At 53.5% G+C, this 25,711-nt stretch overlaps 7 protein-coding genes across 17 annotated transcripts; 3 read left to right on the forward strand and 4 right to left on the reverse strand.

The window, feature by feature from the left end:
• The first annotated feature begins 213 nt into the window (after positions 1-213).
• Positions 214-13,598, forward strand: LOC137613314 (transcription factor IIIB 90 kDa subunit-like). Of its 6 annotated transcripts, XM_068342435.1 has the most exons (19): positions 214-414; positions 745-953; positions 6,914-6,994; positions 7,063-7,236; positions 7,333-7,364; positions 7,456-7,528; positions 10,619-10,768; positions 10,875-10,968; positions 11,064-11,190; positions 11,288-11,327; positions 11,450-11,545; positions 11,615-11,905; positions 11,982-12,043; positions 12,129-12,210; positions 12,278-12,330; positions 12,516-12,805; positions 12,885-12,936; positions 13,036-13,219; positions 13,324-13,598. In XM_068342435.1, exons 2-19 carry the CDS (start codon positions 770-772, stop codon positions 13,353-13,355), a joined length of 2,097 nt encoding a protein of 698 aa, XP_068198536.1. In that variant the 5' UTR covers positions 214-414; positions 745-769; the 3' UTR covers positions 13,356-13,598. The 6 variants fall into 6 exon arrangements, with proteins under 6 accessions (XP_068198536.1, XP_068198534.1, XP_068198535.1 ...); XM_068342433.1 differs by having other exon boundaries at positions 11,450-11,905; XM_068342434.1 differs by having other exon boundaries at positions 13,036-13,598.
• LOC137613321 (uncharacterized) lies at positions 1,211-3,085 on the reverse strand. Its single transcript, XM_068342444.1, has 4 exons — positions 2,912-3,085; positions 2,691-2,806; positions 1,822-2,616; positions 1,211-1,489 (listed from the first exon to the last, which is right to left on the reverse strand). The coding sequence occupies exons 1-4, from the start codon at positions 2,992-2,994 to the stop codon at positions 1,245-1,247; spliced, it is 1,239 nt and encodes a 412-aa protein (XP_068198545.1). The 5' UTR covers positions 2,995-3,085; the 3' UTR covers positions 1,211-1,244.
• Positions 3,067-6,729, reverse strand: LOC137613802 (uncharacterized). Its single transcript, XM_068343252.1, has 13 exons — positions 6,596-6,729; positions 6,133-6,225; positions 5,928-6,055; positions 5,566-5,851; positions 5,311-5,460; positions 5,101-5,197; positions 4,798-5,021; positions 4,563-4,728; positions 4,289-4,494; positions 4,024-4,141; positions 3,748-3,956; positions 3,327-3,444; positions 3,067-3,188 (listed from the first exon to the last, which is right to left on the reverse strand). Exons 5-13 carry the CDS (start codon positions 5,413-5,415, stop codon positions 3,067-3,069), a joined length of 1,365 nt encoding a protein of 454 aa, XP_068199353.1. The 5' UTR covers positions 5,416-5,460; positions 5,566-5,851; positions 5,928-6,055; positions 6,133-6,225; positions 6,596-6,729.
• Positions 8,036-10,545, reverse strand: LOC137613320 (BTB/POZ domain-containing protein 6-B-like). Of its 2 annotated transcripts, none has more exons than XM_068342442.1 (5): positions 10,393-10,545; positions 9,656-9,926; positions 9,494-9,584; positions 9,300-9,418; positions 8,036-9,222 (listed from the first exon to the last, which is right to left on the reverse strand). In XM_068342442.1, the coding sequence occupies exons 2-5, from the start codon at positions 9,868-9,870 to the stop codon at positions 8,190-8,192; spliced, it is 1,458 nt and encodes a 485-aa protein (XP_068198543.1). In that variant the 5' UTR covers positions 9,871-9,926; positions 10,393-10,545; the 3' UTR covers positions 8,036-8,189. The 2 variants fall into 2 exon arrangements, with proteins under 2 accessions (XP_068198543.1, XP_068198544.1); XM_068342443.1 differs by lacking the exon at positions 10,393-10,545 and adding an exon at positions 10,260-10,380.
• Positions 13,599-13,738: 140 nt separating the features above from the next.
• On the reverse strand, positions 13,739-17,909 carry LOC137613326 (activator of 90 kDa heat shock protein ATPase homolog 1-like). 5 transcript variants are annotated; one of them, XM_068342453.1, is made up of 11 exons: positions 17,600-17,909; positions 16,988-17,261; positions 16,554-16,662; positions 16,123-16,313; positions 15,866-15,948; positions 15,681-15,798; positions 15,505-15,605; positions 15,292-15,429; positions 14,395-14,496; positions 14,269-14,320; positions 13,739-14,188 (listed from the first exon to the last, which is right to left on the reverse strand). In XM_068342453.1, the coding sequence occupies exons 3-11, from the start codon at positions 16,631-16,633 to the stop codon at positions 14,031-14,033; spliced, it is 1,023 nt and encodes a 340-aa protein (XP_068198554.1). In that variant the 5' UTR covers positions 16,634-16,662; positions 16,988-17,261; positions 17,600-17,909; the 3' UTR covers positions 13,739-14,030. The 5 variants fall into 5 exon arrangements, with proteins under 5 accessions (XP_068198554.1, XP_068198558.1, XP_068198557.1 ...); XM_068342457.1 differs by lacking the exon at positions 16,554-16,662 and having other exon boundaries at positions 16,992-17,077; XM_068342456.1 differs by lacking the exon at positions 16,554-16,662 and having other exon boundaries at positions 16,992-17,261.
• vipas39 (VPS33B interacting protein, apical-basolateral polarity regulator, spe-39 homolog) lies at positions 17,023-21,655 on the forward strand. Its single transcript, XM_068342441.1, has 19 exons — positions 17,023-17,083; positions 17,538-17,630; positions 17,916-18,021; positions 18,111-18,248; positions 18,328-18,363; positions 18,483-18,547; positions 18,627-18,683; positions 18,850-18,942; positions 19,033-19,066; positions 19,243-19,345; positions 19,983-20,010; positions 20,126-20,199; positions 20,270-20,345; positions 20,441-20,575; positions 20,647-20,688; positions 20,764-20,940; positions 21,015-21,104; positions 21,179-21,283; positions 21,357-21,655. Exons 2-19 carry the CDS (start codon positions 17,538-17,540, stop codon positions 21,375-21,377), a joined length of 1,473 nt encoding a protein of 490 aa, XP_068198542.1. The 5' UTR covers positions 17,023-17,083; the 3' UTR covers positions 21,378-21,655.
• Positions 21,656-21,915: 260 nt separating this feature from the next.
• Positions 21,916-25,052, forward strand: gpr132b (G protein-coupled receptor 132b). Its single transcript, XM_068342451.1, has 2 exons — positions 21,916-22,018; positions 23,293-25,052. Exon 2 carries the CDS (start codon positions 23,298-23,300, stop codon positions 24,363-24,365), a length of 1,068 nt encoding a protein of 355 aa, XP_068198552.1. The 5' UTR covers positions 21,916-22,018; positions 23,293-23,297; the 3' UTR covers positions 24,366-25,052.
• Positions 25,053-25,711: the final 659 nt, after the last annotated feature.

Here is a 25,711-nt window from a genome sequence, read left to right on the forward strand (position 1 = left end):
CCATTACCGAGTCCACGGGGGGGGGGGCGGAGATTAATTCGTTGAATAAAATCAGCTTTAGTGAGTCATACAGTAGTTGTATTAGAATAAATTATTTTATGATTATGATATAAAATAGTTTTTCGTGTCTAGATGTTCCTGTTGACGAAACAGAAAAAAACTCCCCCGCGCGGTGTCCGGCTCTGATGACGTCACCTCCATGCGCCACAGGAAGAAAACAAACCGGGTCTAAGTCGGATGTCTTTCCGATGATCGTTGTCAATTAAAAAGCATTTTTATTTGATTTTTGCTTCAATCATGTATGACAGGATAATCAAATGGATTCTAACAGACAGAAGGAGAAGCTAAACTGACCCGAAGTCTTTTTAACCCCAAACTGGACTCGGTTGTCCGTTAACCGGTTCTCTACCGCCGGTGAGTCAGCGGTGTTCTGGTTAACGGTTCAGGTGATCGGTTCAGGTGATCAATACAGCCGTCACAATGAAACCGATGCTAATGCTAATGCTAATCGTTGCACGTAACGGTAGCTTGTTTACTGTGTGTACGTGTGTTCCAACACTGTAGGTTCACAGGACCCGCAGTCACGTGGTCCGTTACCATGTAAACACTGATCCGGTTATTGATCCCTTAGAATTGTGTTATAGATGCTTCTCGTTGACTAACCGTTAAGTTCTGGTGGTCAGTCTAGAATCTAAATCATTATTGCCGCTAAAGAGACTGACCTCTGACCCCCCTCACCTCCAGGCAACGTTGACCTCTGACCTCCACCATGAGCTCCAGGGTTTGCCGGACCTGTGGGGGTTCGGACATCGATGTGGACCAGGCCCGGGGCAGCGCCGTGTGCACCGGCTGCGGGTCGGTTCTGGAGGACAACATCATCGTCTCCGAGGTCCAGTTTGTGGAAGGAAGCGGCGGCGTTTCGTCTGCGGTGGGACAGTTTGTCTCCGCCGACGGTGAGACCAAACGTTCGCACCACCACAAACTAAACGTTAGAGATTTGTTAAGTCAGGTTTTGTTACGTTTGGCACTGCCGTCCTTCTTTCTGTACCGGATCAGGAGGAGTTTAGAGTCCTGATCCACGAGAACGAAGAAAACCCAGCTTATCATGACTCAGCAATGTGAAGAAGTCACCCTCTGCACAGCAGAGCAAACTAAACCGCTAGACGTGAACAAACTGAAGCTTTATTTGACTGGATTCTGCTACCAGGGTTCAGTCATCACGGGTTCCTTCCTGATCACTGCAGTCAGCTGTGGTGCTGATGGGTTCTCCACCGGAACCAGTCAGCACCGTTCCCTCTCACCCAGTTCTTGCGCTTCCTGTCACGGTGGAGATTGTCTGTTTGATGGTCTCTGATGTAGACGGGGGTGTTTGGAAGTCTCTGCTGTGTGTGTCCGGGGTACAAGGTCATGCCGGTGATCAGGTTCTGTAGTGTTGGGTTGTCAGGAGTTTGTCGTCCAGAACGGAGTTTGATTCTGACGTGAGAACGTCCTGAGAGAAGAAAGTCAAGATATACCGTTGTTCATTTTGAAGAGTTTGCTATAAATATGCAATCTAGTGGCCCCCAACATTATTTCTGTTTTCTTTCTGACCTGGTTCTGAACGATGTTTTGTTTTTAATAAGTGGATTCTCTCCTCCACATCTGTCTGAGTCACTCTTGACGCTTGTGGAGATGCTTGCCTCGGTCACATGACTACCTTCTTAAAGGGGCCGGTCCGGCCACTAACACAGAATACATTACCGCTAAACTGAAACTAACAAGCTAGCAGAACTTGCTAATAAAGTTGCTGTTCATCTCAGAGTAGCTGATTCTCATCCTTACCTGTGGATTGATGGATGTTTCCCAGGGTGGAAGCAGATCCCTGTCCTCCACGGTCTTCCGTCTCAGCTAACGGTTGGATCATTTTCTGTCGGTATGTTTGCTGCTCTGGGGACAGACCGGTGAGAACACCTTCTTCCAGCTTCTGAGTGGAGGCGTCTATTCTTCCAGGCATCTCTTCCTGCCAGATGTTTGAATGTCTGTCTTCGGGAAGCTGTTGGGGCGTCCGGCGACTGCCAGCGCTGTAGACGACCATCGGACCGCTTGAGTCTTGAGATGGATTTGAGATCTTAGGGTCTGCTGGTTGGAAAGAAGATCTCTGTTTGAGATTCTGTCCAGAAGGGAGAAATTTGCTGACTGGTTTGACTCTGACGCTCTGCACTCTGGCATGAATGGTCTCACTGTTCCTGCTTTCAGTGGACCCTGGATTTCCCAGAAACCCCTGCATTTCTGCTGACAAATCAGCGGTATGTCTGGATGCAGTGGGTTTGACATTAGCAGGGGATAACGTCTTACTTGTGCCAGGCAAGAACTGTTCCCCGATGTCAGTGTGGTTCAGGCTGACCTTCTCTGATGGTGGAAGGACTCGGTGAAGCTCAGCAGTTTGAGAAGAGTCATAAATCGTCTGAGACGGGTACCCAGATGCCTGTTCAGTTTTTTCCAAGAACCCGGTCCTGGTGTGAGGCAGGACTCCCGCCCCTGCTGGAGTCTGGTAGATTTGAGTGGTCTGGGTGTTGTCAGCATTTTCAAAAGCCTTTTGCAGACTGACCTGGGCAGCAGATGTCTGTCCTGAATCAGCTGAGGAAATTAAAAAATAAAGATACAAATTTCTGTCTTTCAAACCAAATTGAGTTTTCCTTGATAATTCAGACCTTCAATACTTTTGAAGACTTTGACTGAACCAAATCCGGGAGGCCCTGATTGTGGGACTTTGTCCACAGACAGTCTGTTGACTCCACTGAGTGGGTAGAAGCACCTCACCGTCAACCTATTTAAAAAAATCAGACAAATTTTATGTCTCTTAAATATCAATTAAGCTTTATTTTAGGGACAAGTAGAGAGTTGGGATTGTGTTCATCCAGATCCCTCTTACCTGAACTGAGATTCTTTGGACATAAAGTTTGGTCCATCTTCAAACATCTGCCCCTCATGGACAATCTCGTTCTCGTAGAACATGTATGACGCCCCGACCTGCAAAGGACCCTCATTTACTGAACTTCACAACCTCTTGAAATTGACGGTTCGGTTTTAGTTACCAACCATGGCTCTGGTTCCACATGAGTCCACTCTGAACTCAAACAGGACTCTGGATCCATCCATCTGTTTGGGTCCACAGGTGCGGTCCAGCGTGGTGGTCGTTTCTGGCTGGACTGCAGGCCAGGTAGATGTCGGAGTCGTCACCACAGTCACGATCCCATCACCAGAACAGACTGACATGATGGAGGGACAGTGTTAATACTGGAGGCAACCAGTCATGACTCAAGGGGGTGGGGGCGGGTGCAGATTACCTATCATGTCCTGCGTTTTGAAGAGGCAACGTTTGGATGAAGACGTCTGGACCGCCAGAGTTTTGGAGTCTCTCAGAAGAAGTTTAAATGTTCCATAAAAGTTTGACAGGTTTATATCCTGGAGGAAAGGAGGATTCCGTTTTAACTGGTTCCTGTTTTAGTGCGGGATTGACCATAGGGCTGAGATTAGCTTCTGCCTTGACCTACTCATGAAGCAAAGTTCACAAAGACCACCTGAAGTGATTCCACTCCAGGGTAACAATCGAACTTTCCTAATTGATGTCTCTTCCTAATGAAGTGTGCTAATGTTCTTAAAATGTGGATGGATTTGGACTCTAATGTAGAATAGGACAAAACCCTGCTTTTAAACACATTCAGTCTTCTAAATTTGGTGATGACCTCCTACATTAGGGACTCTTACCTCATACTCGTATCCGACAGAGAACGCAGGGACTTCCAGGGTCGTTTTGTTGCCATCGCTCTGAAGACGGTATCCTCTTTGGGTGGCCAGCTTTGATGTCAGAGGTTCATCGTCAACGGCCACTTCCCAGAGAGCCTGAGCTCGGGGTGGGCTGACCACCCAGAAGGTGATGCCTTTGTCTGAGCACTGAGCCGTGACCTCTGGAGGGACTTTGAACAGAAACCACGTTAAGTTGGGGCTGCACTGATGGGTTAGAGTAGGAACAGATGGACTCACATGCATTGAACACTTTTGCTGTGATGAATGTGTGATGGAAGTAAGAGTCTCTCTGGGGCACGATGGTTAAAGTGAAGTTTACATCTATGGAGTACTCGACCACGCCTTCACCCAGGTGCTGTTGGGAAAGACAGAAAAGAGCTTCAAAAAGTCTTGTCCCAGAAGTCCAGGACCACAAAACGATTTAAAGAACTTTTCAGTCGTCCAGACCAAACTTCCAGCCAACCATCCATCTTCTGTAACCCCATCCTGTCTGAACCCTCACCGTCCAGTGGACCGTGTCGTCCTCAAAGGGAATCCGGAGCTTGTAGGCTCGGCTTCCGTTGTTGTGGACAACAGGACTGACGATGGCGTCCCATTTGGTGCTCTCTGACATCAACTGCTTTCCATTAATGTGAATCTCCTCCAGTTCAACATCAGTGGGAATGTTTCCCAGGTAGACACAGAAGATCTGGTCGTCACTGACAGTTTCTAGAGGAGGACATGGGAGTCAAAAGAGGGGGCAGTTTGTCTAGGTATAACTAAACCAGGAGACATACGGTCGAGGCTGAAGGGTTGACGTTGGAGAGGCGATGTCTTGAGTATGTTCAGCATTCGGTGTCGTGTTTCAACACTGCTACCATCGTCGTACAGGGTCGAGAAGACGTGTTCAAACATCAGGAAGATCACATACATCTCCTTGTACATGTTGTTCACCACCAAACTCTACAGAGAAGCGACACCAATTAGTTGGTCGAATCAGTCCGTTGGAAGTTTGGAAGGGTCTCCTTTTACCTTCTTGTGCCCGCCTTCTGCTCCAAAAGGAACCCCAATCTGGATCAGATGTCCTTCCTGGACTACACTGAATCCTCTGGCGGTGGCGGTGGGTTTATCCAGCAGCAGCCCCTCCACCCCCAGCTCGAAGCTTTGACTTTCAAACCCTGTTCCCTCTCCAACTAAGGGGGTCATAACCTGTGGGAGGTCCCAGAGCAGCCTGACTCCGTCGAAAGACCCTGGATCTGTGGTGGGACCAAAGGAAACACAATGAACAATGTTCAGCCTTCAGGAAACCTTCAACCGGTTAAGGAGAGAACTTACTGACGGTGCAGGCCATTGTCAAATCCACTATCACCATCATCAGGTTCTGATTCAAGAACAGAGATGCCCGAACGACCACAACGGGAATGTTGTCCACCTGAAATTAAACCGAGAGATCTCATGCTGGAACCTCGTGGAGTCCGTCAGAGGAAGTTCAAAACAGGATGTCTCGGGACGTTGGATTTGATCGTCTTTGGCACGCTTACCCACCATGGTCCGCTCAGCGTGCGACTGTTTATACGGAGATCGCAGCACCACCTTCCGGGCGGTGGTCATCAGGTTGTAGCCCCACCTCTGGGCTTCGCTGATGGACATGGGCGATCTCCGTCCGTCGCTGTGGATGATCGTCAGCTGCCGAGCCTGACCACAAACCAACCCGACGCAAAGTGTTTGTTGTCCGATCAAAAGGTTACACAGATCGGACAAACCCGTGACCGGCTGGAGGTCGACGTGAATGTCTTTTACCTGAGAGGTGTTCTCCCACGTCTGGCCACTCCCCGCACCTCCACACACAGACTGTCGGTTGACGCTCACCTAGTTGCCATCCAAACCCAATCAGTTTCAAGGCTTTGCGTGAGAAGCTAGTAGAAGGTGAAATGGAAGGTGTCCTGACCTCCATGTAGTCCTCCTCACAGATGACTTCTCTGTGAGTCCAGGTCGGACTGGAACAGACAGCCGAGACAGTCCGGCTGACCCACCGGCCTCCGACGTCCACCATCACGTTGAATCTGAACGTGAACACCTCGTCGTTCTGCAAAGCAACATTCAGACCGCCATCAACCGGGACCTAAGTCCAGAGGAACCACCCCGTGGAGGATCAGGACTACCTGGTTATGAGTGAAGCAGGAGTAGAACGACGCCCTGAAGGTGGTGAAGTTGTCCATCCTGAAGGTGCTGATGGTGTAGCCGCAGCGTGAGGCCAGCTGCCTGCTGATGGCGTGGACGGCATCATCGTCTACAACAGGACAGAGGGAGAGGTAAAGTTCACCTGGTGGTACAACCCGAGGCGTGGTGGTCCTTAGTCATACTAACCTACAGCCTCGAAGCGAGGCGTCTGTCTGGAGACCACCTGGATCCACAGGTGACGATCCCGACACTCCGACTGGACAAGAGCCTCCTCAAAACCTGACAAAGAAGAAAACCTGCAGTAAATGTCTACTTTTACGAGAGATTAAGGTCATTAAAGGTCATCGAGCAACCCGGACTGGAGGCACAGGTGCCATTTCTCCAGAATGAAGAGCAAAGTTTATTAGACAGTGGTGAGGACAGCCATGGTGGAGGGACTAGAGACAGTGGTGAGGACAGCCATGGTGGAGGGACTAGAGACAGTGGTGAGGATCCTGGCTGTCCTCACCACTGTCTCATTGACACACAATCATTGTTTGACTCCCCTCACCGGCCAATGGGTGACACCTGTGCCTCGTAGGGCTGCATTAACATAAACCAGCCAGTGAACCCTGACAGACCAACCAGTGAACTCGTAATCCCGTTTTACCTTCCTGTTGATCCTCAGTCGGGTTTTGTGAGAACCCACAACAGATCAGGACGAACCTGAAACACCAGACGTGAGGTTCAGGTTCAGGTTCAGGTTCCGTTCCGTTCGGTTCCAGCCGACCCGTCGGACTCACCCGCTCATGAAACCAAAGATCTTCATGCTGGAGCTGCTGAAGCTCCGTCTGCCTCGGTGAAGCTCCTCCCCCCTCTACAGCCAGGTGTGCTAATCACTTGGTTGCCCTGGCGACGGTGGAGCTGATGCCGATTGACTGTGATTATGTTAACCACGCCCACAACTCACCTGTCCGTCTGTCCGCAGGTCCGGCGAAAGCTCCTCTGATTGGTTCTGGGTTTCACACCAGCGTCGGGAAAGAATCCAGAGCCCAGACGCTGCAGGGGGGTGAGTACCGACGGACAGTCGTCACATGGCCACGTAGCGTGATGCTAAGCTAACGGGCGTGTCTCCAGGTAAGCGTCAGATCCAGCAGCTGGGCAGCCAGCTGCAGCTCAACCAGCACTGCCTGGACACCGCCTTCAACTTCTTCAAGATGGTGGTCAGCAAACACCTGACGCGCGGCCGCAAGACGGAGCACGTCATCGCCGCCTGCCTGTACCTGGTGTGCCGCACCGAGGGGACGCCGCGTATCCTAGCAACCAGCGATGCCTGTGTCGTAGCGTCTGTCGTGGTGAACCTCACTTTAACCTTTGACCTGCAGGTTTTCCTAAGCTGTGTTTCAGACATGCTGCTGGACCTGAGTGACCTGCTGCAGGTAGGACTGACCCACCTAACCATTAGCCCCTCCCACACCCCCTCCCCAGTGGAGTAATGAGTGAAGGTAACCTGAAGGTTGGTGTGTTCAGGTGAACGTGTACATCCTGGGGAAAACCTTCCTGCTGTTGGCGCGAGAGCTCTGCATCAACGCCCCCGCCATCGGTGAGGACCTCCTGTCACCCGCCACACCCCAAGTACATATAGTAGAACCTACAGTAGAACCTATAGTAGAATCTACAGCAGTACCTACAAACCTACAGTACAACATACAGTCGAACCTACAGTAGAGTCTACAGTAGAAACAGGTTTAATCCACTCCGTCACTAAACTGTAAGTCAGACATTTCAAATTTTAAAATAAAATCATTTTAATCCGTTCTAGCCTATAAAAAAGCCCCAAACCCCCTCAATTATGTAAAAAAAAGGTTTTTCTTATCGACCAATAGAAACGCAGACTTTACCTGTGTATAACTAATTATATAGGAGTTACGTAAACAATGATAAAGAATGAAAACAAACGCAAAAGTCAGGAGAACGAGATCCGGTCTCACTGATGTTGAATCCATAACTCGAAGTTCTACTTTGACCTCTGAACTCTTTCCTGACACCTGGTGGCAGCTGTCTGAAACTACGCCAAACCATTCCCCACAAACGTGATCAATAATAATCGACTGAATCAAACATCGATGTGTTTTTTTGTTGCTTCAGTAACTTCGACTTTAATGTTCAACTAATATTTACTTTAAGAACCACAGACGACCAATCAGGTTACAGCTTTTTACAACGACATTCAATTCGCTTCCGGGAGTCCAGGCTGTGCGGTTTCAGCAGTAGAACACCAGCTCGGGGATCTGCCCCCCCTGGACGCCGGTGCCGTTGGTGCTGTCGGACGAGCACTGGAACTGGAACGTCACCTTCCCACACTGCACCTCTGTCATCCCCTCCTGCCCGAAGTAGCTGAGCTCGTTGCCGTCCAGCACGGCGCTGACGGTGTAGAAGGCGTCGGCCTCCACCTGCACCGGGTGCTCGAACCACACGGGGAAGGTGCTGCTAGAGCCGTCCGACAGGAAGCGGGTGAAGGTCTGCGCCAGGGGCGCCCCCTGCCGCTTCAGCTCGATCTTCACGCTGTACTCCGCCTTCCCGCCGCTGGAGCCGTACAGCCCCAGCCCCGCCACGAAGACGCGGCGGTCCACGGCGAACTGGATGCTGTCGCAGCGCCCGCGGTAGCGCCACTGGTTGCTGCGGTACGCCGACGACTGGAAGCGATGGCAGCGCTGCGGCGCCAGCCCCGCCCGCGGCGTCAGCGGGAAGTCCAGCCGCGGTTTGTCTGAGGCGGTGAACCACAGGAAGACGTCGCGCGTCTCCTTGAGCGTCAGCACGTCCGACTGCGCCGCGCCGTCGGCGAACTCCTGCAGCGTCATGGACGGCACGCGCACCAGGTAGAGCGCCGCGCCCAGCGCCGCCCGCTGGTTCCGCGGCGTGGCCGCCAGACCCTGCCGGCGACACTCGGCCGCCGCCCACCCCAGCGCCGCCTGGAAGATGAGCGCCTCGCGCACGTTGAGCGACTCGCGGCGCAGGATGAGCTCCAGCGTGGGCCGGTCGATCTCACAGAAGCCATCGGAGCGCAGCGCTAGCTCCGCCTGCGCGTCGATCACCTCCCAGCAGTGGCGCGTCAGGTCGGGCTCCTCGAACAGGCGGCTCTGCGACAGCAGCACGCACGCGTTCTTCGCCTCCAGGCTGGTCTCCAGGAACGCCACACACGCCCGCGCCAGCGCCGGCACGATGTACTTCTTGGCGGCGTAGAGCGTGGCGAGCACCGTGTCCGCCTCCAGGTCGATCTCGTCGCTGTACATGTACCTGAGGCGGGGGGGAGGGGAGGATAGTGGCGTGAGGGCGCAGTGGCGAAGGGGCGGGGCTTAGCGGGTCACACTCACTTCAACAGGATGAGGAAGGCGGGCGGCTCCACGTCGGGGATGTGGATCTCTGATTGGCCCTCGGCGAGATCTCCGTAGAACATGGCGCCGAACACGGAGCTGCCCACCGCCAGGACGTACTGCAACCAGAGAGAGGCGACAAATCAGAAGGCAGAAGCAAGACAGGATGTCTAAACGGGTCGATGATGTCACACCTTGTGGGCGGGGACCCTCTGTGTCTCCCCCGGGGGGCCGACGATGAAGTGGACGTCGGCCATCTGCTCGTTGTTGAACATCAGAGCGTTTCTGGACAATAAAGTTTGTGATTCAAGTCAAGTTTTTTCCCCCGTCCAATCAGGACGCAGCGTGCTGCTCACCTCTCCCTGAGGGTGGGCTGCGCCTCCTGCCAGCCGTCCCCCCTCTCGTCGCGCTCGCCGGCGCCCACGCCGGGCAGGGGGGCGCCGTCGTCTTCCTGCTGGGGGCCCCCGGCCGGCGGGCCTGGGGGGCTTTGCTGGATGAAGCTCTTCTTCACCTCCACATCGGCCCCGCCCCCCGGGGGGGAGAGGCTGGTGGGGAAAAGCTCGGCCGCCATCGCTGCTTCCTCCTCACAGCGCCTCAGAGGCCACGCCCTCACAGCATGACCACTTCCTGTCAGGGATTAAATGGTTAATCCGGATTAAAAATCCAGCGGTTGGATGCGAATTGTGACGTCACGACTCAGGTTTTAATCCGGTCACGTGGGTTCGTTTAAACAACAACTCATAAAAACAACCGGAAACGAGCCGCCATCTCAGCATGACTCATCAGAATCCATCAGCACGAGCCCGACGGGGTGCTGAGTCACCCCAGATCGATTGAGTGTTCCGGGACCCCCGGAGGCGGGCGGGGGCCCCCGATCAGATGTATCGATCATAAAGTGTCACGCGCCTAAAAGTCACGCGCGTGTCTTTACATTCATCCATCGATACCCCCCCCCCCCACCTGTGGGTGCTAACGTCACGTCGTTAGCCCCTTTAGCATGAAAGCTCACTCCCGCCCGTCACGCAGCGCGGCTCCGGTCTCCAGACCGAGCGCACCGGACCCCCACCGGCACCGGGACGCGTCCGGGTCTCACCCGTCAGACTCCCGGCGGCGGTAGGTTCGTCCGGTCACGTCCAGCTCGCTCCGTCGGCAGCCCGTGTTTGTGTCTCCGGCCGCCATCTTAGATCCTCCAGCGGCCCCGCGCGCGCGCCTCCTCCACCGCGCGCGGCCCGCGGTGGAGGAGGCGCGCGCGCGGGGCCGCTGGGGGGCGCCAGAGCGCCCCGGAACAGCCTGACCGTTCCCTCCACCTCCCCCCGCAGACCCCTGCCTCTACATCCCGCGCTTCGCCCACATGCTGGAATTTGGCGGGAAAACGCACGAGGTCTCCATGACTGCGCTGCGGCTCGTGCAGAGGATGAAGAGGGACTGGATGCACACGGGACGAAGGCCCTCAGGCCTCTGTGGAGCAGGTGGGGGGCACATCCGGTGTGTGTGTGTGTGGGGGGGGGCATGAGGCACCACTCCTTTACATTCTGTCCTCCTCCTCCTCCTCCTCTTCCTCCTCCTCTTCCTCAGCTCTCCTGGTGGCGGCTCGGATGCACAAGTTCCGTCGCACGGTGAAGGACGTGATCAGCGTGGTGAAGGTGTGCCAGACCACACTGAGGAAGAGGTGAGACTCAAGGGGGTTCCAGGAGACTGATGCAGGTCCCTCCTTCCCGGTGGGGGTGGAGTCAGATCGGTGATCCACCCTCTCCCCCCCCCCAGGTTAACGGAGTTCGAGGACACGCCCACCAGTCAGCTGACCATCGATGAGTTCATGAGAGTCGACCTGGAGCAGGAGTGCGACCCCCCCTCCTTCATCGCCGCTCAACACAAAGCCAAGATGCAGCAGGTAAACCCCCCCCACCCCCGTCTGTCTCTGATTGGCTGCAGACGGTAAAGCAGCGATTAATAACTGATCGATCAATAACCGACCCCTCCCCCTGCAGCTGGAGCAGCAGTTGGCCCAGAAGCTGGACGACGTCGAAGGTCAGTTCCTCGCCGCGTCGTCCTCCAAGAGACAGGAAGTGTTGTGGACGCCTGAGGGGGCGGGTCCTGGGGCCTCGGGGGCGGGGCTTAGGAGCCTCACCTGCTGTCTCGTCTCCTCTCAGGACAAATCAGCTGCTACAAAGACGAGATCGAGACGGAGCTGGAGCGGAGCCGCCCCAAGCTGAGCGGCATCTACGCCGCCTACGCCAAGGAGATCGGTAGGGACGGGCGCCGCCCACCCGTCGCCACGGCAACGAAGACCGTAAACATCTCCGTCTCCTTTTCAGAGCCCGAGGACGCCAAGGCTCTGCCCGCGACCCCTGACCTCGAGCCGCCAGAGGCCGAAGATGATGAGCTGCGAGCCGCCGCCCAGCAGCTGACGCAGGACTTCCTGTGTCAGGTGATCCAGGAGGAGGAGGGGCGGGGCGAGGCGGGTGACGACAGCGGGCGGGAGGAGGGGGAGGGGTCTCAGCGTCAGGCCGCGCCCCTGGCCGCCATCCTAGGGAAGCTGCCGGCCCCCGTCAGCCTCGGCCTCCAGCAGACCTTCGACGCGTCGGAGGCGTCCGAGGAACCGGGCGGTAAGAACGAACGCCAGGGGGCGTGGCCAGGGGGCGTGGCCAACGCCGTCCTGACTTCTGCCGGTTGTTCCTACAGATGAGCCGATGGAGGGCGGAGACCTGGACCTGGACGGGATCGACGATCAGGAGATCGATAAGGTCGGTCAGTCTGGACCTGAGGTCATCCGATCAGATTTTTGATGAGTCATCAAGCATGACTCGGCGTTTCCTCCTTGTGCTGCAGTACATCCTGAATCAGGAGGAGGTGCAGGTGAAGACGGAGCTGTGGATGAAGCAGAACGCCGAGTACCTGAAGGAGCAGCAAGGTCATCATCACCATCATCACCATCATCATCATCATCACCATCATCATCAGTTCTGTTTCTGTTTCAGAGAAAGAAGAGAGGATAAAGAAGGAGAAGGAACAGGGGACGTATAAGGAGAAGGTGAGGGGGCGGCCCTACAAACCCTGACCGCCAGGGGGCGGTGCCTATTTCACATTTAAAGCCCACCCATCATAGGTTTAAGTTAACTAAAGATCAGGTTTTAACCACTCGAGGCTTTCAGTTGGATAAAGATCAAAGGGATTGAACGTCTTTGTCGATAAAGTTTTGTTCGTGTCTGTTTCCAGCCGAAGAAAGCCAAGCAGAAGAAGGAGCCCATCCTGGCGTCGACGGCGGGCGAGGCCATCGAGAAGATGCTGGAGAAGAAGCGGATCTCCAGCAAGATCAACTACGACGTCCTGAGGGACCTGAACAGCAGAGGGACAGGAAGTGGGGGGGGCAGCAGCCCCAGTAGGCCCGCCCCCGACCCCCCGGACGCCACCACTGCCACGCGCAAACGAGTCGCCCGCCGCCGCCGCAAGAAGGCCAGCGACGTCAGCAGAAGCCTCGCCGCCACCACTAGCATGATCGGGAAAAGGTACGCGATCGATGATCAATAATCAGTGAGCGATCAACACGTATCCGATCAATGTGATCAATAACCTCCGTTCCTCCAGGGTGCGCCACCTGATCTCCTCCACATCCAAGAAGAGGAAAACAGCCGTCCAGGTGAGGAGCCACGCCCAGCTCACCTGTTGCCACGGAAACACCTGATCGCCTTCCAATCGCGTGTTTCCATGGCAACGTTGCGTGTTCTTTACGTCTCAGGAGGAACCACCCACCGCCCCGAAACGGGACGCGACGCCAGAACCCACAGCCGAAGCCCCCCCGGAACAGGAAGCAGAGGCCGGCCCCGCCCTCCCAGCCCCGCCCCCTGGGCCGGAGGTCGGGGAGGAGGAAGAGGAAGAGGAGGTGGAGGAGGAGTGTGTCAGCGCGCTGCAGCTGGTCGGAGGTCAGTGCAGGGCGGGAACGCCCCAGGTGCATTCTGGGAAAGAGGATAAAGAGCTGATGTATAACCGATTGATTGATTGATTGATTGATTGGTTTGTGTTCCAGATTACGGCTGTGAGGAAGAGGAGGTCTTCTAGCTCCTGGCTGACCTTTGACCTCCAGTGAACGAACGCCGTCCCTCGTCTGAGCGACGTTTGATGCTTTCCAGTCAGGACCTGAATTTGAGAGCGTTTGTCCTGAAGCACTGATGGAACTCAGAACATCGAACGTTCTCCTGTAAATAAGTTTTAACCTCATTCTCAGACATTTTATTTTTATATGTTTGTTATTTTCTTTTGTATATTTGATCATGTGTGTTCAATCACGTGTTTTAAAGTCATTTTTGTGTTTCTGGTCCGGATGAATAAAACCTGAATCAAACATTCCTTCAGAGAATAAAGTATTTAAATATTCCGCTGCTATGCTAATGAGCTAATGAGCTCCTGTACGAACACTTACAAAAATAACATTAAATAGAACATCTATGGAACAGTTTATTTTAGATTTTCTGCAATAAATAATTGATAATGGACATGATTATTTAAATCAGTTTGTACTAATTGCTGATGCTAACCTAGGCTAACAGTTTCCCTACTCTACGTTTATTCTTAATGCTAACCCGCTAACAATTTATCCCTGCTTCCAATTTCTGCTAATCCTATTTCTTAATAGGCTAGCTGTTAAACTATGCTAACAGCTAGCCTCTTCCAGTCTCGATGCTGTGCTAGCACGTCCGCTGGTGCCTGTCAGACGAGCTTCAGGGTAGCAGAAGCTCAGTAGCCGAAGGTCTGTTTGATGGCCTGGAAGTAGAAGCGGGTCCAGCCCTCCCGGGTGGTGTCCTCCTCCCCCAGCGGGACGCCCCGACACTCCATCAGCAGCTCCGTCTCATCTCCCCCGTCCACCAGCTGGAGGCTAACGTTAGCGTAGTGTGCTAATCAGCGGGAGAGGTCAGAGGTGAGATCCTGAACGCAGCAGCAGAGACGGTCGTGAACGTGTCGGGGGAAGACGTACCGCCGGGCCACGTCCTGAACCGCCACCGCATCTCCATGTGCTGGTACGGGACCTGGAGGGAGGAGGGCTGGTTACCATGGTGATGAGGCAGGGCAACGGTGATTGGCTGAGCAGCTGTGACCTCACCAGTTGCGTGAACTCTCCGCTGACGTTCCCGTCCATCATCTGGAACCGCCCACCACGCCGAGCATCCACCGCCGCCGCTGAGCGCGAGAAGACCTGAACGAACTGGAGAACGAAAACGACACGAGGACGACACGAGGACGACACGAGGACGACACGAGGACGACACGAGGACGACACGAGGACGACACGAGGACGACACAAAGACGACACGAGGACGACACGAGGACGACACGAAGACGACACGAGGACGACACGAAGACGACACGAAGACGACACGAGGACGACACGAGGATGACACGAAGACGACACGAAGACGACACGAAGACGACACGAAGACGACACGAGGACGACACAAGGACGACACGAGGATGACACGAAGACGACACAAAGACGACACGAGGACGACACGAAGACGACACGAGGACGACACGAGGATGACACGAGAACAACACGAAGACGACACGAAGACGACACGAGGACGACACGAGGACGACACAAAGACGACACGAAGACAACACGAAGACGACACGAGGACGACACGAGGACGACACAAAGACGACACGAAGACAACACGAAGACGACACGAGGACGACACGAGCATGACACGAAGACAACACGAAGATGACACGAAGACAACACGAGGACGACACGAAGACGACACGAGGACGACACGAAGACGACAGAATGATCCAATGCATTAAAATAAAAGTTAGTTCAGGTCCACCCTGGTCCATATTGGTCTGTTCAGGTCTGTACTGGTCTGTACTGGTCCATATTGGTCTGTACTGGTCTGTTCTGGTCCATAATGGTCTATACTGGTCTGTACTGGTCTGTACTGGTCCGTACTGGTCTGTTCTGGTCCATAATGGTCTATACTGGTCTGTGCTGGTCCGGTACCTCCTGATTGGTGAAGGTTCTGTAGAGCTCTTCAGGTGTTGTTCTGAATGTTTCCTTGAGGTTGAAGCCACAGGTTGATATACGGACACCTGCCACGCAGGGGGTGGGGCAAGGTGAGCACTCCGGGGCGGAGCAAATCTGTAGGGCCAAACACAGAGGTCAAAGGTCACCTCCACTCCTGTTGGAGGACCAGAGGATCTGGATCATCTGGACCTGAACCTGAGTCCTGCTGGTCTGAACTGGGTTCCTCTTCTCCTCCGGGGGGGGCGCCTTGGACTCGCTGGCGGTGGGGAGGATCATCCCCTGACTGAACTCTGTGAGGTCACACGCCTCTCAGGTTACATCACACCCCTAAGGTTGGTGGTCCTGTTGCATTGTGGGTAACGCACCTGACTTGAGCTGGGTGACGTAGTCCCCCAGGGCGCGCCGCACCTCCTGGACGCCGCGCGTCTTCATGAGCTCCAGCAGGGGGGTGTCGGGCTGGTCTTTACCCAGAGACACAGAGATCTGGAGGAGGACCCGCCCATCAATACGGGACCGATCAATGCAGTTGATTGATCGGCTGTGGACTCACGTCGAGCTCGTCCATGTCGTTCTCGTCTGACAGGTTGGCCACTTCAACCGACCCCCTGAACTTCACCCCGCCACAGGAAGTGCCTGCAAACAGGAAGCAGCCAGGAGACCACAGAAGAAGAAACGCAACGTGTGACGTCAGACTGTGATGTCATCAGTGGGGTTAGCGTTAGCATCTAGCTGTAGCTTAGCGCCTTTTAATTACTTAATCATTCTTAAATAATGAGCCGGACAGGAAGTCCCGCCCTCGTTCCTCACCTAGCCAGTTAGCTCTCAGCTGCCACTCGTAGAAGAAGATGAGCTTCCCTTTGCGGTTGTTGATGGAGGCGTCGCCCTCCAGCTTGGCGACGTCGGTCACGTGACACACGCCCGGCGGCCCGTCCACCCGCACGCCCAATAGCAGCTGGCGGAGACGCTCCGACGACCAGCCGCTGACGTCACGCTCCGTCCTGACAGGAAGTAGAACCGTCACCTTCTGGAAGCCCTGCCCATATACGCTACAGCCCCGCCCCCTCTGTGACATCACAAGCTGAAGTCTGGGGAGGGCGGGTTAAAAATATCTGAACATGTGCTGCGACCAGCTGGAGGATCGAGTTACATCGATGAACGACGGTAAAACAGAACAAGAAAAGAAGAAGAAAAACAACAACAACAACAACAACAAACAACAACATCAACAACAAACAGACCAGTGCCAGTTGTTGACGTTGGTGGCGTCGGCTCGTTCTTCAACGATCCATCGAGGGTCTCCTTCACCCCATTTAGCCATCAGGGACCCACTGTACTGTTACTGCTATGCTGTAGTATTACAGTAGTATTACTGTAGTATTACTGTAGTATCACTGTATTATTACTGCTGTACTTAATGTACTAGTTGTACTGAGTAAACCATAAATGTCCTGCAAGCCTCCCTGATCAGCTGAAACTTAAAACCAATTCCCTCCACTACTTCCTGTATGACTTTCAAAATAAAAGACCAGACACCGGATGTAGTTTTTTTGGAAGGACAAGAAGGACAAGAAAATGTTAATAATTTACTTTCGTATTTTTATCTTAGGGTTAATTTAAAATATATTACAATGTATTTAAATTAAATATGTATGAGCATTAAATAAGTACTTACGTACTGCTGAGAATTCATGATTAGGTGGATTCACTACATCTCCCAGCAGCCACCGCGCGAGCTTCCGCCAGGGAGGAAGAGGAAGAGCCGCTGAAGGTAAAAACAGCTGATCAGTACTGATTGATTGTTATCGTTTACCTCCTTATTATTGCATAGATTTATATGTGACGTATCTGTATGATGACGTCATGTGTAACAAAGAATGACGTCCTGTCAAAACGCGCTGTTAGCTCTGTGGATGCTAAAGTAGTTTCCGCCCCCAAAAAACCTGCAGCTGTGTCACAAAATACAAGAAAAAAACGTCATAAACAGCGTCATAAACACGGTATTACGCGTTAATGCGCGTGAATACACAGGTGGGCGCGAGCCAGCAGTGATTACTCGCGAGAGGACGTCACGAATGTTTGTTTGTGTTTATTGTTGAGTCGGTTTGCTAGCAGCGGAAGCTAGCAGCCGCACGAGCCCTGATTGCTCCGGTGTTTGTTTGTTTGTTTGTTTGTTTGTTTGTTTGTTCGTGTCGAGATTTAAATAAAGTTGTGTTGTGTTCAAGATGATGAAGAGCAAAGCGGATGAGGAAGACTACTGGAACTACTCCATGTCCAAAGCCTTCACCTTCGACGATGAAGATGACGAGTTCAGCAGCGTAAGAGCCGAGCCGAGCCGAGCCGAGCCGAACCGACCCGAACGGGTTCCCATTAGAACCAGGCGGAGACGGTGATGAGTTCAGGGACGCTGGGAGAAAAGAGAATCCAAAAACATCATTATAACTCCAGTTTGACGACTACTTTTTTGTGAAATCATTGACATTTAAACGCTTTTTAATTAATTTAACTTACTTTTAGTATTTTAAACTCAAACTTGGTGATTAATAACATAATCCTGATCACGTTTTATTGATCACTTGTTTGTTGTGTTCGCGTGTCGTCAGTTAAAAGAGTCCAAGAAGGCGGTGAACAGCATCCGCCGCATGGTGGAGGAGGACGATGATGAAGATGACGTAGAGAGAGTCAGCTGGAGCGGCGAGCCCATCGGGAGTAAGGAGGCTTTCTTCTATTTCAGCGCCAGCTGAAGGTCCTGAGCTGTGATTGGCTGCAGGATGCGGCTCGTTCTGGTGTCTCCGCAGGTATTTCCTGGTCGGTCAGCGAGACGGCGGCGTCCAATCAGAGGACAGACAGAGAGCCCTCCTTCCCCAAGATCCACACGGACACGCCCAGCCTGAGCAAGAGTAACTCTGGGTACTCGCTGAGCGCCCTGTTCAAAGGTGGGTCACACGATCAGGTCACATGACCAGGTCACATGATCAGGTCACATGACTGGAGCTTCGATCTGTTTCTCTGCAGGAAAATCCCGAGGACACTTCCAGTCCTTCAGCGACGGTGAGTCTGAACAAACCAGTGATGAGATCGATTCTTATTGGTCCACCAGAGGAAGTGAACAGGAAGTGCAGACATGCAGGAACAGGAAGTGAACAGGAAGTGATGTTTTTGTGCTTCAGTCCTCAGCGACCCGGCAGCCCGGCTGTACGCCCCCGAACTCAGGAAACCCAAATCTGAATACAAGGTAAGGCCAGTAATCTGATTACACAGCGGTGGGAGTGGTTTTCTGGTCACCTGACGATGATGTCATCATGTGATGTCAGGATTACACCAGTGATTGGTCGCCGGAGGAGACGGTCAGCAGGATGCAGCAAGGAAAGGTACAACCTGTGTGTGTGTGTGTGTGTGTGTGTGTGTGTGTGTGTGTGTGTGTGCGTGTGCGCGCGTGTGTGTGTGTGTGTGTGTGTGTGTGCGCGTGCGCGTGCGTGTGTGTGTGTGTGTGTGTGTGTGTGTGTGTGTGTGTTACCTCTCCTCTGTGTGTTTCAGGTCGTGTCTCTGGAGAAGTTTCGGTCTCTTCAGGACAAACTGCTGCTGCTCGACTTTGCCGTCGCCGCTGACGACGGGAACGTCATCACCGCTGTAAACTTTATTAACACCCCGACCAGACACAGCACCACCTGTAAACTTTATTAACAACACAGCTGAACACAATCTTTGTTTTCCTTACAGGTGTTAATTTTTTTAAAGAGGACTTTGAATAAAGGTGAGAACACAGTTCAGGTGGACCTGGTCCAGGATCGGGTCTCTGGTTCGGGATCGGGTCTCTGATCCGGGATCAGGTCTCAGGTCTGGGATCAGGACTCTGATCCGGGATCAGGTCTCAGGTCTGGGATCAGGACTCTGGTCTGGGATCAGGACTCTGGTTCTGTTTCTGCTCAGAGGTTCTGTTCCGGGAGCTGGAGTCCAGACAAACGGCTCTGAGACATTTCATCCACTACCTGACGGAGACCAGAGACCAGAGGCTGCTGCTGGACCTGCTCAGGTGTGTGTGTGCACCCCTACCTGTACCCCTACCTGTACCCCTACCTGTACCCCTACCTGTACCCCTACCTGTACCCCTACCTGTACCGCTACCTGTACCCCTACCTGTACCGCTACCTGTACCCGTACCCCTACCTGTAGCCCTACCTGTACCCCTACCTGTACCCCTACCTGTACCCCTACCTGTACCCCTACCTGTATCCCTACCTGTACCGCTACCTGTACCCGTACCCCTACCTGTAGCCCTACCTGTACCCCTACCTGTACCCCTACCTGTACCCCTACCTGTACCGCTACCTGTACCCGTACCCCTACCTGTAGCCCTACCTGTAGCCCTACCTGTACCCCTACCTGTACCCCTACCCGTACCCCTACCTGTACCCCTACCCGTACCCCTACCTGTACCCCTACCCGTACCCCTACCTGTAGCCCTACCTGTACCCCTACCTGTACCCCTACCTGTACCCCTACCTGTAGCCCTACCTGTACCCCTACCTGTACCCCTACCTGTAGCCCTACCCGTACCCCTACCTGTACCCCTACCTGTAGCCCTACCTGTACCCCTACCTGTACCCCTACCTGTACCCCTACCTGTACCCCTACCTGTACCAGTTGACGTGTCTCCTTGTGGTCCTCAGGGCTTTGGGCCGGACGGAGGAGGTGGCGGTAGGTTCAACGCGCCGCTAGCATGCTAACGGTAGCACACAGCTTTAGCATCAGACACATGTCAGATGCGCGACAGGAAGCTAATGTCATTTCCTGTCTGTTGCCGTGGCGATAGCTGCTGCAGTACAAAGAGCACCTGAGCATCGCCGATGAAAACAAGAGGCGGGACTTCCTGAAGAGCTGCGTCAGGTGAGCGACGACCTGAGACCATTGTTTGTTTGTTCCTCTGTTTGTTCATTTGTTTGTTTGTTTACTCCAGCCTGCCGCTCCCCCCTGAGGACGTGTCTCTGGTTCAGGATCACTTCACGCTGCTGGAGCGACAGATCATCATCGAGGTCCGACCCGCCGCTCAGGCCCTTCATCCCAGCTTAATCCAGTTTAAGTCGGGTTTAAGTCGGGTTTAATCCAGTCTGTTCCGCCTCGTTTCCAGGACAACGACCGGCAGGCGGAGCGCGGCGGGAAGGTGGACGTCTTCCAGAAGTTCCCGCGGCGGGCGTCCATCCTCAACATGCCGCTGGTCACCACGCTGTACTACTGCTGCTTCTACCACTACAGCGAGCCCGAGGTGAGTCTGGCCCCGCCCCCCCGGCGCTGGGGGGCGGGGCCAGACTGAACCGCTCTGCCGTTGGCTTACAGGGGACCTACAGCAGCCCGCTGAACATCCGTCACACCTTCAAGGTGAGCGGCTTCCTGTCCCGCCCTCTTTCAAATTAAAAGCACCTCGCTGACCCTCGACCCGACCTTTGACCCCAGATCTCGGCAAAGCAGTACTTCGTGACGGCGCTGGCGGCGCGGGCGAAGCTGAAGGCGTGGTCGGACGTCGACGCCCTCTTCACCAGCAGGAACTGGCTCGGCTTCACCAGGAAGAGAGCGCCGCTCGCCTTCCAGCGCGTCGTCGACATCCTGCACAAGAACTCCGCCCCTACGCAGGTGAGGGGGCGTGGCCGGGCGTGGGGGCGAGCTGATACGGCGTGTGGCTGACAGGGGCGTGGTCTGATCCACAGGTGCTGCAGGACTACGTGGCGCTGGTGGACGACGCCGAGCTGCGCATCAGCCTCGCCCAGAAGCACAAGTGTCACGACATCGTCATCAACGTGAGGTCCGACGCAGCGCTCTGATTGGCCGGCAGCTCACACCGCGCCTCACACCTGTTCTCTGTGTCCGTCAGACGTACCGCGACCTGAAGGACCGGCAGCTGTTGCTAGGATACCGGGGGAAGGTGGAGAAGGGGTCGGCGGAGGAGAGGAAGATCGACGAGCTGCTGGGTAACCTGGTGAGGAGGGGGCGGGGCCAGCCTCTCCATCTCGGTCATGTGACCCGACTGAACCGCCCGTCTTCTCTTTCAGCAAATCCGTTGGAAGAACTGAGATTCCTGCGTTTCACAGACTCTTACTTTGAAAAACGGCGCTGACTTCCTGCGTGAACGCCTGAGGCTCCGTCGCCGTGACAACGAGAGGGAACTTCCTGTCACATCAGAGCGTCACAGAGAGGAGGAGTTCACCGCTTCACTCCACCTGCGACTTGACTCCGCCCACAGACTTCAGGACTGCTGAGTCATTGCTGACTTGTTGCTGAGTCGTCAGAATGTTGTTTTATAAAGATGGAAGTAAAAAGAATAAAATTAAAACCAAGAGTGAATTTAATATTCATGAGTGGGCGGGGCAAGAGGAAGTAAAGGAGGTGGAGGACAGATTCCTGCAGTGACGTCATTTCGTCAGAAGGTGGCGCGTGTCTCCGGAGGTGTGATGCTGGTTCATGAACGCTCTGATCTGTGACGTCACTGATCGATCAGACGTGATTCCCGGTGATCAGCTGTTGTTTCCGTTCCGTTTCCGGTTGAATGAACGATGTGATGAATTAAAGGAGGAGATGAATAAATGATGCTGGACCCCCCCGACCCCCCCCCCCTCCCCACAAAACCGTCTGCGGAGTCACGTGACCCGACCACCCGCCCACATTCGGACTCGAGCCGCGCGAGCGAGCAGGCGGACGACGCGCGAGACAAAAGGTGAGCTTTGACCTTTGATGGTTTGTTTACCGGATCCTGAAACAAACAAACCGTTCATATTATCGGTTATTAATGTTCATCACGGTGATATTATTGATCCGTGATCAGCTTGCACTCGTGCTTAATGACCAATAATCAGGAAAGAATCGATGGGAAAAAAATATCGATGCAATAAAATTCCAATTAGTTAATTTTCCACGATCCGTCACACCTGCACCGATCAGCGATTTATATATTTTTATTAATGATTGATTATTGGTTATTTCTTTATCTGCTGACTCAAAGGGTTTTTTTCTCAGAATTTCTCAAACTGAATCTTTCATCTCTTCCGCATCTGAACCTCATTTGTTCTGTTTTTCGCTGACAGACAGGAAATTACAGTAAATCCTGTTGTTTTACAACCACTGGTGACGCTTTGTCTCACGTTACACTTCCTGTTTCCACGTCACACACGTTTTTAACTTTTTCTTCTGTTTCATTATTTCCTTAAAGAAACTTTAGATCTCTATTTTAACCTGCGTTCATCTGTTTGTCTTTGGAATCAATGAGGTCAGTCATTAATTATTCAGCATCGGCCCCGCCCACCTCCCCACATTCCGACCATCCGATTGGACAGTTCTGTCCATCACAGCTGGTCTGCCAGCTGCTGGAAGCTCAGACAGATGAACAGGTGACGCGTTTGTGACGTCATCACTACGTCATGATGTCACGGATGAATGACACTGTTTAAAGTGATTTAAAGTGATGTAATAATTCATGTTTGAGCTACGAATAACTTAAAGCAGGGAAAAAAAACCCCAAAAGATTCTTGTTAGATAATCAGAAAACAAAAAAAAATATTTTTTTTTAAATCTTTTAGTACAGAAGATTTTTTGTTTTAGTGTTTTTGAAAACACACAAGTAGCGAACAGAAACCGAACCACATCGGACCGAAAATAGAAGTTAAAATCCACGACAACATCTGACGATGCAACACGAAAGGAAACGACGCAGAACGATGTGAAGTCATGCAACGGGAAACACAACAGAAAATGAGGCAACGCTAATCGACGCAACGCTAATCAACGCAACGCTAATCGACCAAAGCGAAACAACGCAATGCGAAATGATGCAAAGCTAATCAACAAATCGCTAATCGACGCAAAAATAACAAAATTAATCGTTTGAGTCTGAACCCGACGGCAGCGTGACGTCGTTTCACGTTCGAGATTCATCAAGAAACTAAAATTAAAATGTAATCATGCTTCTGATTGGCCGTCTCCGTCTCCCTGCAGACATCATGCGTGAAACTCCTCCCACCGACGCTGCCCCCCTGTGGACCAATGGCAGCGATGCGCTGTGCGAGCTGCCGTTTGAAGACGGCCGCCTGCCGCTGCTGCTGCTGTACGGCGCCGTGTTGGCGGTTGGACTTCCTGCCAACCTGCTGACCGTCTACCTCACCTGGCTTCAGGTACGGCGCAGGAACGTCCTGGGCGTGTACCTGTGCGGCCTGTCGCTGTGCGACCTGGGCTACCTGGGCACGCTGCCGCTGTGGGCGTACTACGTGGGCGTCGGCCACCGATGGCCGTGGAGCTCCACTGCCTGCAAGCTAACGGGCTACGTGTTCTTCACCAACATGTACGTTAGCATCTTCCTGCTGTGCTGCGTCTCGTGCGATCGCTACGTCGCTGTCGCCTACGGCCTGGAGTTGCTCGGCGTCCGGCGGCGGCGGGTCGCCTTCCTGGTCACGCTGGCCATCGTGCTGGTGGTGGGCGTCGGCCACATCCCCGTCTTCACCATGAAGGAGGGCGACGCCGCCGCCGGCGACAGGCGCTGCTTCGAGCCGGGGCGGAGCAGCGCCACGGTAACGGGGTTCAACTACGCCCGATTCGCCATCGGCTTCCTGGCGCCGCTGCTGGTGCTGGTGGCCACCAACCGCGGCATCATGGGAAACGTGCAGCGCAGCGAGGGGCTGCGGCACGAGCAGAAGCAGCGGGTGCGGCGGCTGGCGGCCGCGGTGGTGGGGCTGTTCCTGGTCTGCTTCGCCCCCTACCACCTGGTCCTGCTGGTGCGCGCCGTCCTCTTCCACTTCCCACACCTGGACGGCGGCGCCTGTGCCTCCGAGAGGCACCTGTACACGCCCTACACCGTCTCCCTGGGGCTGTCCACCGTCAACAGCGCCGTCAACCCCATCCTCTACGTCCTGTCCAGCGACAACATCCGCAAGGAGCTGCGCCGGGGGCTGGACCGGGTCTGTGACCTCTGGGGCAGCGGGACCCGATCCGGGAGCAGCCAGAACCAGATCCAGATCCAGATCCAGAAGAACTCCTCCGAGCTGAAACCCGTGGGGGATCCGCCCAAAACCTGAAGGTCCGGACTCTACCGGTCCCGTTTGGACTCAATGGATCCACATGAGCACCTCCCGTCCTGCAGGGGGCGCTGTGGGGTTTGTGGAACCCGGGGGGTTCAACCTCTGGGGAGCAGGAGCGAGAGGAGTCTGTGGATGACGGCGACGCCCACAGGAAACGGTCGGGAACGTTGGTTCGGACACGATGTCACTGAGGAGTTAATGTCAGATGAGTCATGTGATCATGTCATGTGATCACTTCCTGTCCAATCGAGTTTGAACTAGAGGTGAAATTTGATGCAAATCTCAAACCCTTTAAAGCCTGAATTATTAAATAATTACCACAAAAATCACATTTTGGAAGATAATGTTTTCATGGAAATTTAAAAATTAAATTTGTCCAAAAATGTATTTTATAATTATTTGTATACTTGAGCTTTAATTTGTAGAATTTTTGCTAATTTTTTTTGCATACAAAATGAAGATTAATTTAATCTGATCAAGAAAAAATAATCAAATTGAGAACATAAAAATACTGAAATATCAAATATGATGGACTTGATCCACTTTAACCCCTTAAAGTCACCAATTTCAAAATAAAAGTCTTGTCACTGAGCACAATCTGAAGGTATTTGGCAAAAAGTTTGGATCTTTGATTTCTTTTTGGCTGTTGGACACAGTGATGTCATCATGATGACATCACAGCATTTGCATCTAACCCCGGGGGAGGTCCGATCTGGCCTTAGAACCCCCCCCCCCCCAACAGGTTTCAGGAAAATTTGAGCAACATTTTTTGCGACACGAAACCAGCGTGGGCGAACGCAGCCGACGGTTTCACCGCTGCTCAGGTGAACCCCCCACCTACTGACAACCTCCCCACCAGAGGGAACTTCCCAACGAACTCAATCAACAGACAAAACCCAACTGATTCCTCGAAGACCAACACGACGACCATATAAGGCAAACGTGCTCCTCCTGGTTCTGGACCAGGACGGTGAGGCTCCGCCCTCTGACCTTGGATGACATCACGTCGCGGGCGAAAGAAACGTGAATCCACAAAGAAGTGGGTCAGAGCGAGTTTCAGCAACCTGCGGTTGACAGGAAGCAGCCGACAGGAAGTGACAAACCCCGCCCTGCCAGGAAGTTTCCTCAGACGGCACCGCCCCAAAACGACTGGATGAGGGCGCCGCGGGTTCTAACGCCCGACCGGGACTGATTATTGGTCAGAAATTCTGTTCAGGAGCGTTTAGGGTTCGGCGCTGCCGCCGCCCTGTGGCGACTGCAGGAATGACAGGCGTCGCCATGGAAACAGATGCCTTCTCGTAAATTCAGATTTAAATTTTTCACATCAAAACAAGAACAAAAAA

Source organism: Antennarius striatus, chromosome 19 (assembly GCF_040054535.1).
Source record: "Antennarius striatus isolate MH-2024 chromosome 19, ASM4005453v1, whole genome shotgun sequence".
Taxonomy (NCBI): domain Eukaryota; kingdom Metazoa; phylum Chordata; class Actinopteri; order Lophiiformes; family Antennariidae; genus Antennarius; species Antennarius striatus.

What these genes read in the sequence shown, in the direction of transcription:
- LOC137613314 (XM_068342432.1), top strand. Translation starts at nt 770, where the DNA reads ATGAGCTCCAGGGTTTGCCGGACCTGTGGGGGTTCGGACATCGATGTG. An exon ending in CTCAGGCCTCTGTGGAGCAG is followed by an intron (nt 10,769 to 10,874) that starts GTGGGGGGCACA and finishes CCTCTTCCTCAG; the next exon opens with CTCTCCTGGTGGCGGCTCGG. An exon ending in AGGGGACGTATAAGGAGAAG is followed by an intron (nt 12,331 to 12,515) that starts GTGAGGGGGCGG and finishes GTCTGTTTCCAG; the next exon opens with CCGAAGAAAGCCAAGCAGAA.
- LOC137613321 (XM_068342444.1), bottom strand. Translation starts at nt 2,994, where the DNA reads ATGTTCTACGAGAACGAGATTGTCCATGAGGGGCAGATGTTTGAAGAT. An exon ending in TCCAAAGAATCTCAGTTCAG is followed by an intron (nt 2,807 to 2,911) that starts GTAAGAGGGATC and finishes TTTTTTAAATAG; the next exon opens with GTTGACGGTGAGGTGCTTCT. An exon ending in AGTCTTCAAAAGTATTGAAG is followed by an intron (nt 2,617 to 2,690) that starts GTCTGAATTATC and finishes TAATTTCCTCAG; the next exon opens with CTGATTCAGGACAGACATCT.
- LOC137613802 (XM_068343252.1), bottom strand. Translation starts at nt 5,415, where the DNA reads ATGTCCATCAGCGAAGCCCAGAGGTGGGGCTACAACCTGATGACCACC. An exon ending in TCAACCCTTCAGCCTCGACC is followed by an intron (nt 4,495 to 4,562) that starts GTATGTCTCCTG and finishes GTCCTCCTCTAG; the next exon opens with AAACTGTCAGTGACGACCAG. An exon ending in CAAAACGCAGGACATGATAG is followed by an intron (nt 3,189 to 3,326) that starts GTAATCTGCACC and finishes CCTGGCCTGCAG; the next exon opens with TCCAGCCAGAAACGACCACC.
- LOC137613320 (XM_068342442.1), bottom strand. Translation starts at nt 9,870, where the DNA reads ATGGCGGCCGAGCTTTTCCCCACCAGCCTCTCCCCCCCGGGGGGCGGG. An exon ending in AGAGGGTCCCCGCCCACAAG is followed by an intron (nt 9,419 to 9,493) that starts GTGTGACATCAT and finishes CTCTGGTTGCAG; the next exon opens with TACGTCCTGGCGGTGGGCAG. An exon ending in GCCTTCCTCATCCTGTTGAA is followed by an intron (nt 9,223 to 9,299) that starts GTGAGTGTGACC and finishes CCCCCGCCTCAG; the next exon opens with GTACATGTACAGCGACGAGA.
- LOC137613326 (XM_068342453.1), bottom strand. Translation starts at nt 16,633, where the DNA reads ATGGCTAAATGGGGTGAAGGAGACCCTCGATGGATCGTTGAAGAACGA. An exon ending in GCTGAGAGCTAACTGGCTAG is followed by an intron (nt 15,949 to 16,122) that starts GTGAGGAACGAG and finishes TCCTGTTTGCAG; the next exon opens with GCACTTCCTGTGGCGGGGTG. An exon ending in GCGGAGAGTTCACGCAACTG is followed by an intron (nt 14,321 to 14,394) that starts GTGAGGTCACAG and finishes TCCTCCCTCCAG; the next exon opens with GTCCCGTACCAGCACATGGA.
- vipas39 (XM_068342441.1), top strand. Translation starts at nt 17,538, where the DNA reads ATGATGAAGAGCAAAGCGGATGAGGAAGACTACTGGAACTACTCCATG. An exon ending in GAGCGGCGAGCCCATCGGGA is followed by an intron (nt 18,022 to 18,110) that starts GTAAGGAGGCTT and finishes GTGTCTCCGCAG; the next exon opens with GTATTTCCTGGTCGGTCAGC. An exon ending in GTCACGACATCGTCATCAAC is followed by an intron (nt 21,105 to 21,178) that starts GTGAGGTCCGAC and finishes TGTGTCCGTCAG; the next exon opens with ACGTACCGCGACCTGAAGGA.
- gpr132b (XM_068342451.1), top strand. Translation starts at nt 23,298, where the DNA reads ATGCGTGAAACTCCTCCCACCGACGCTGCCCCCCTGTGGACCAATGGC.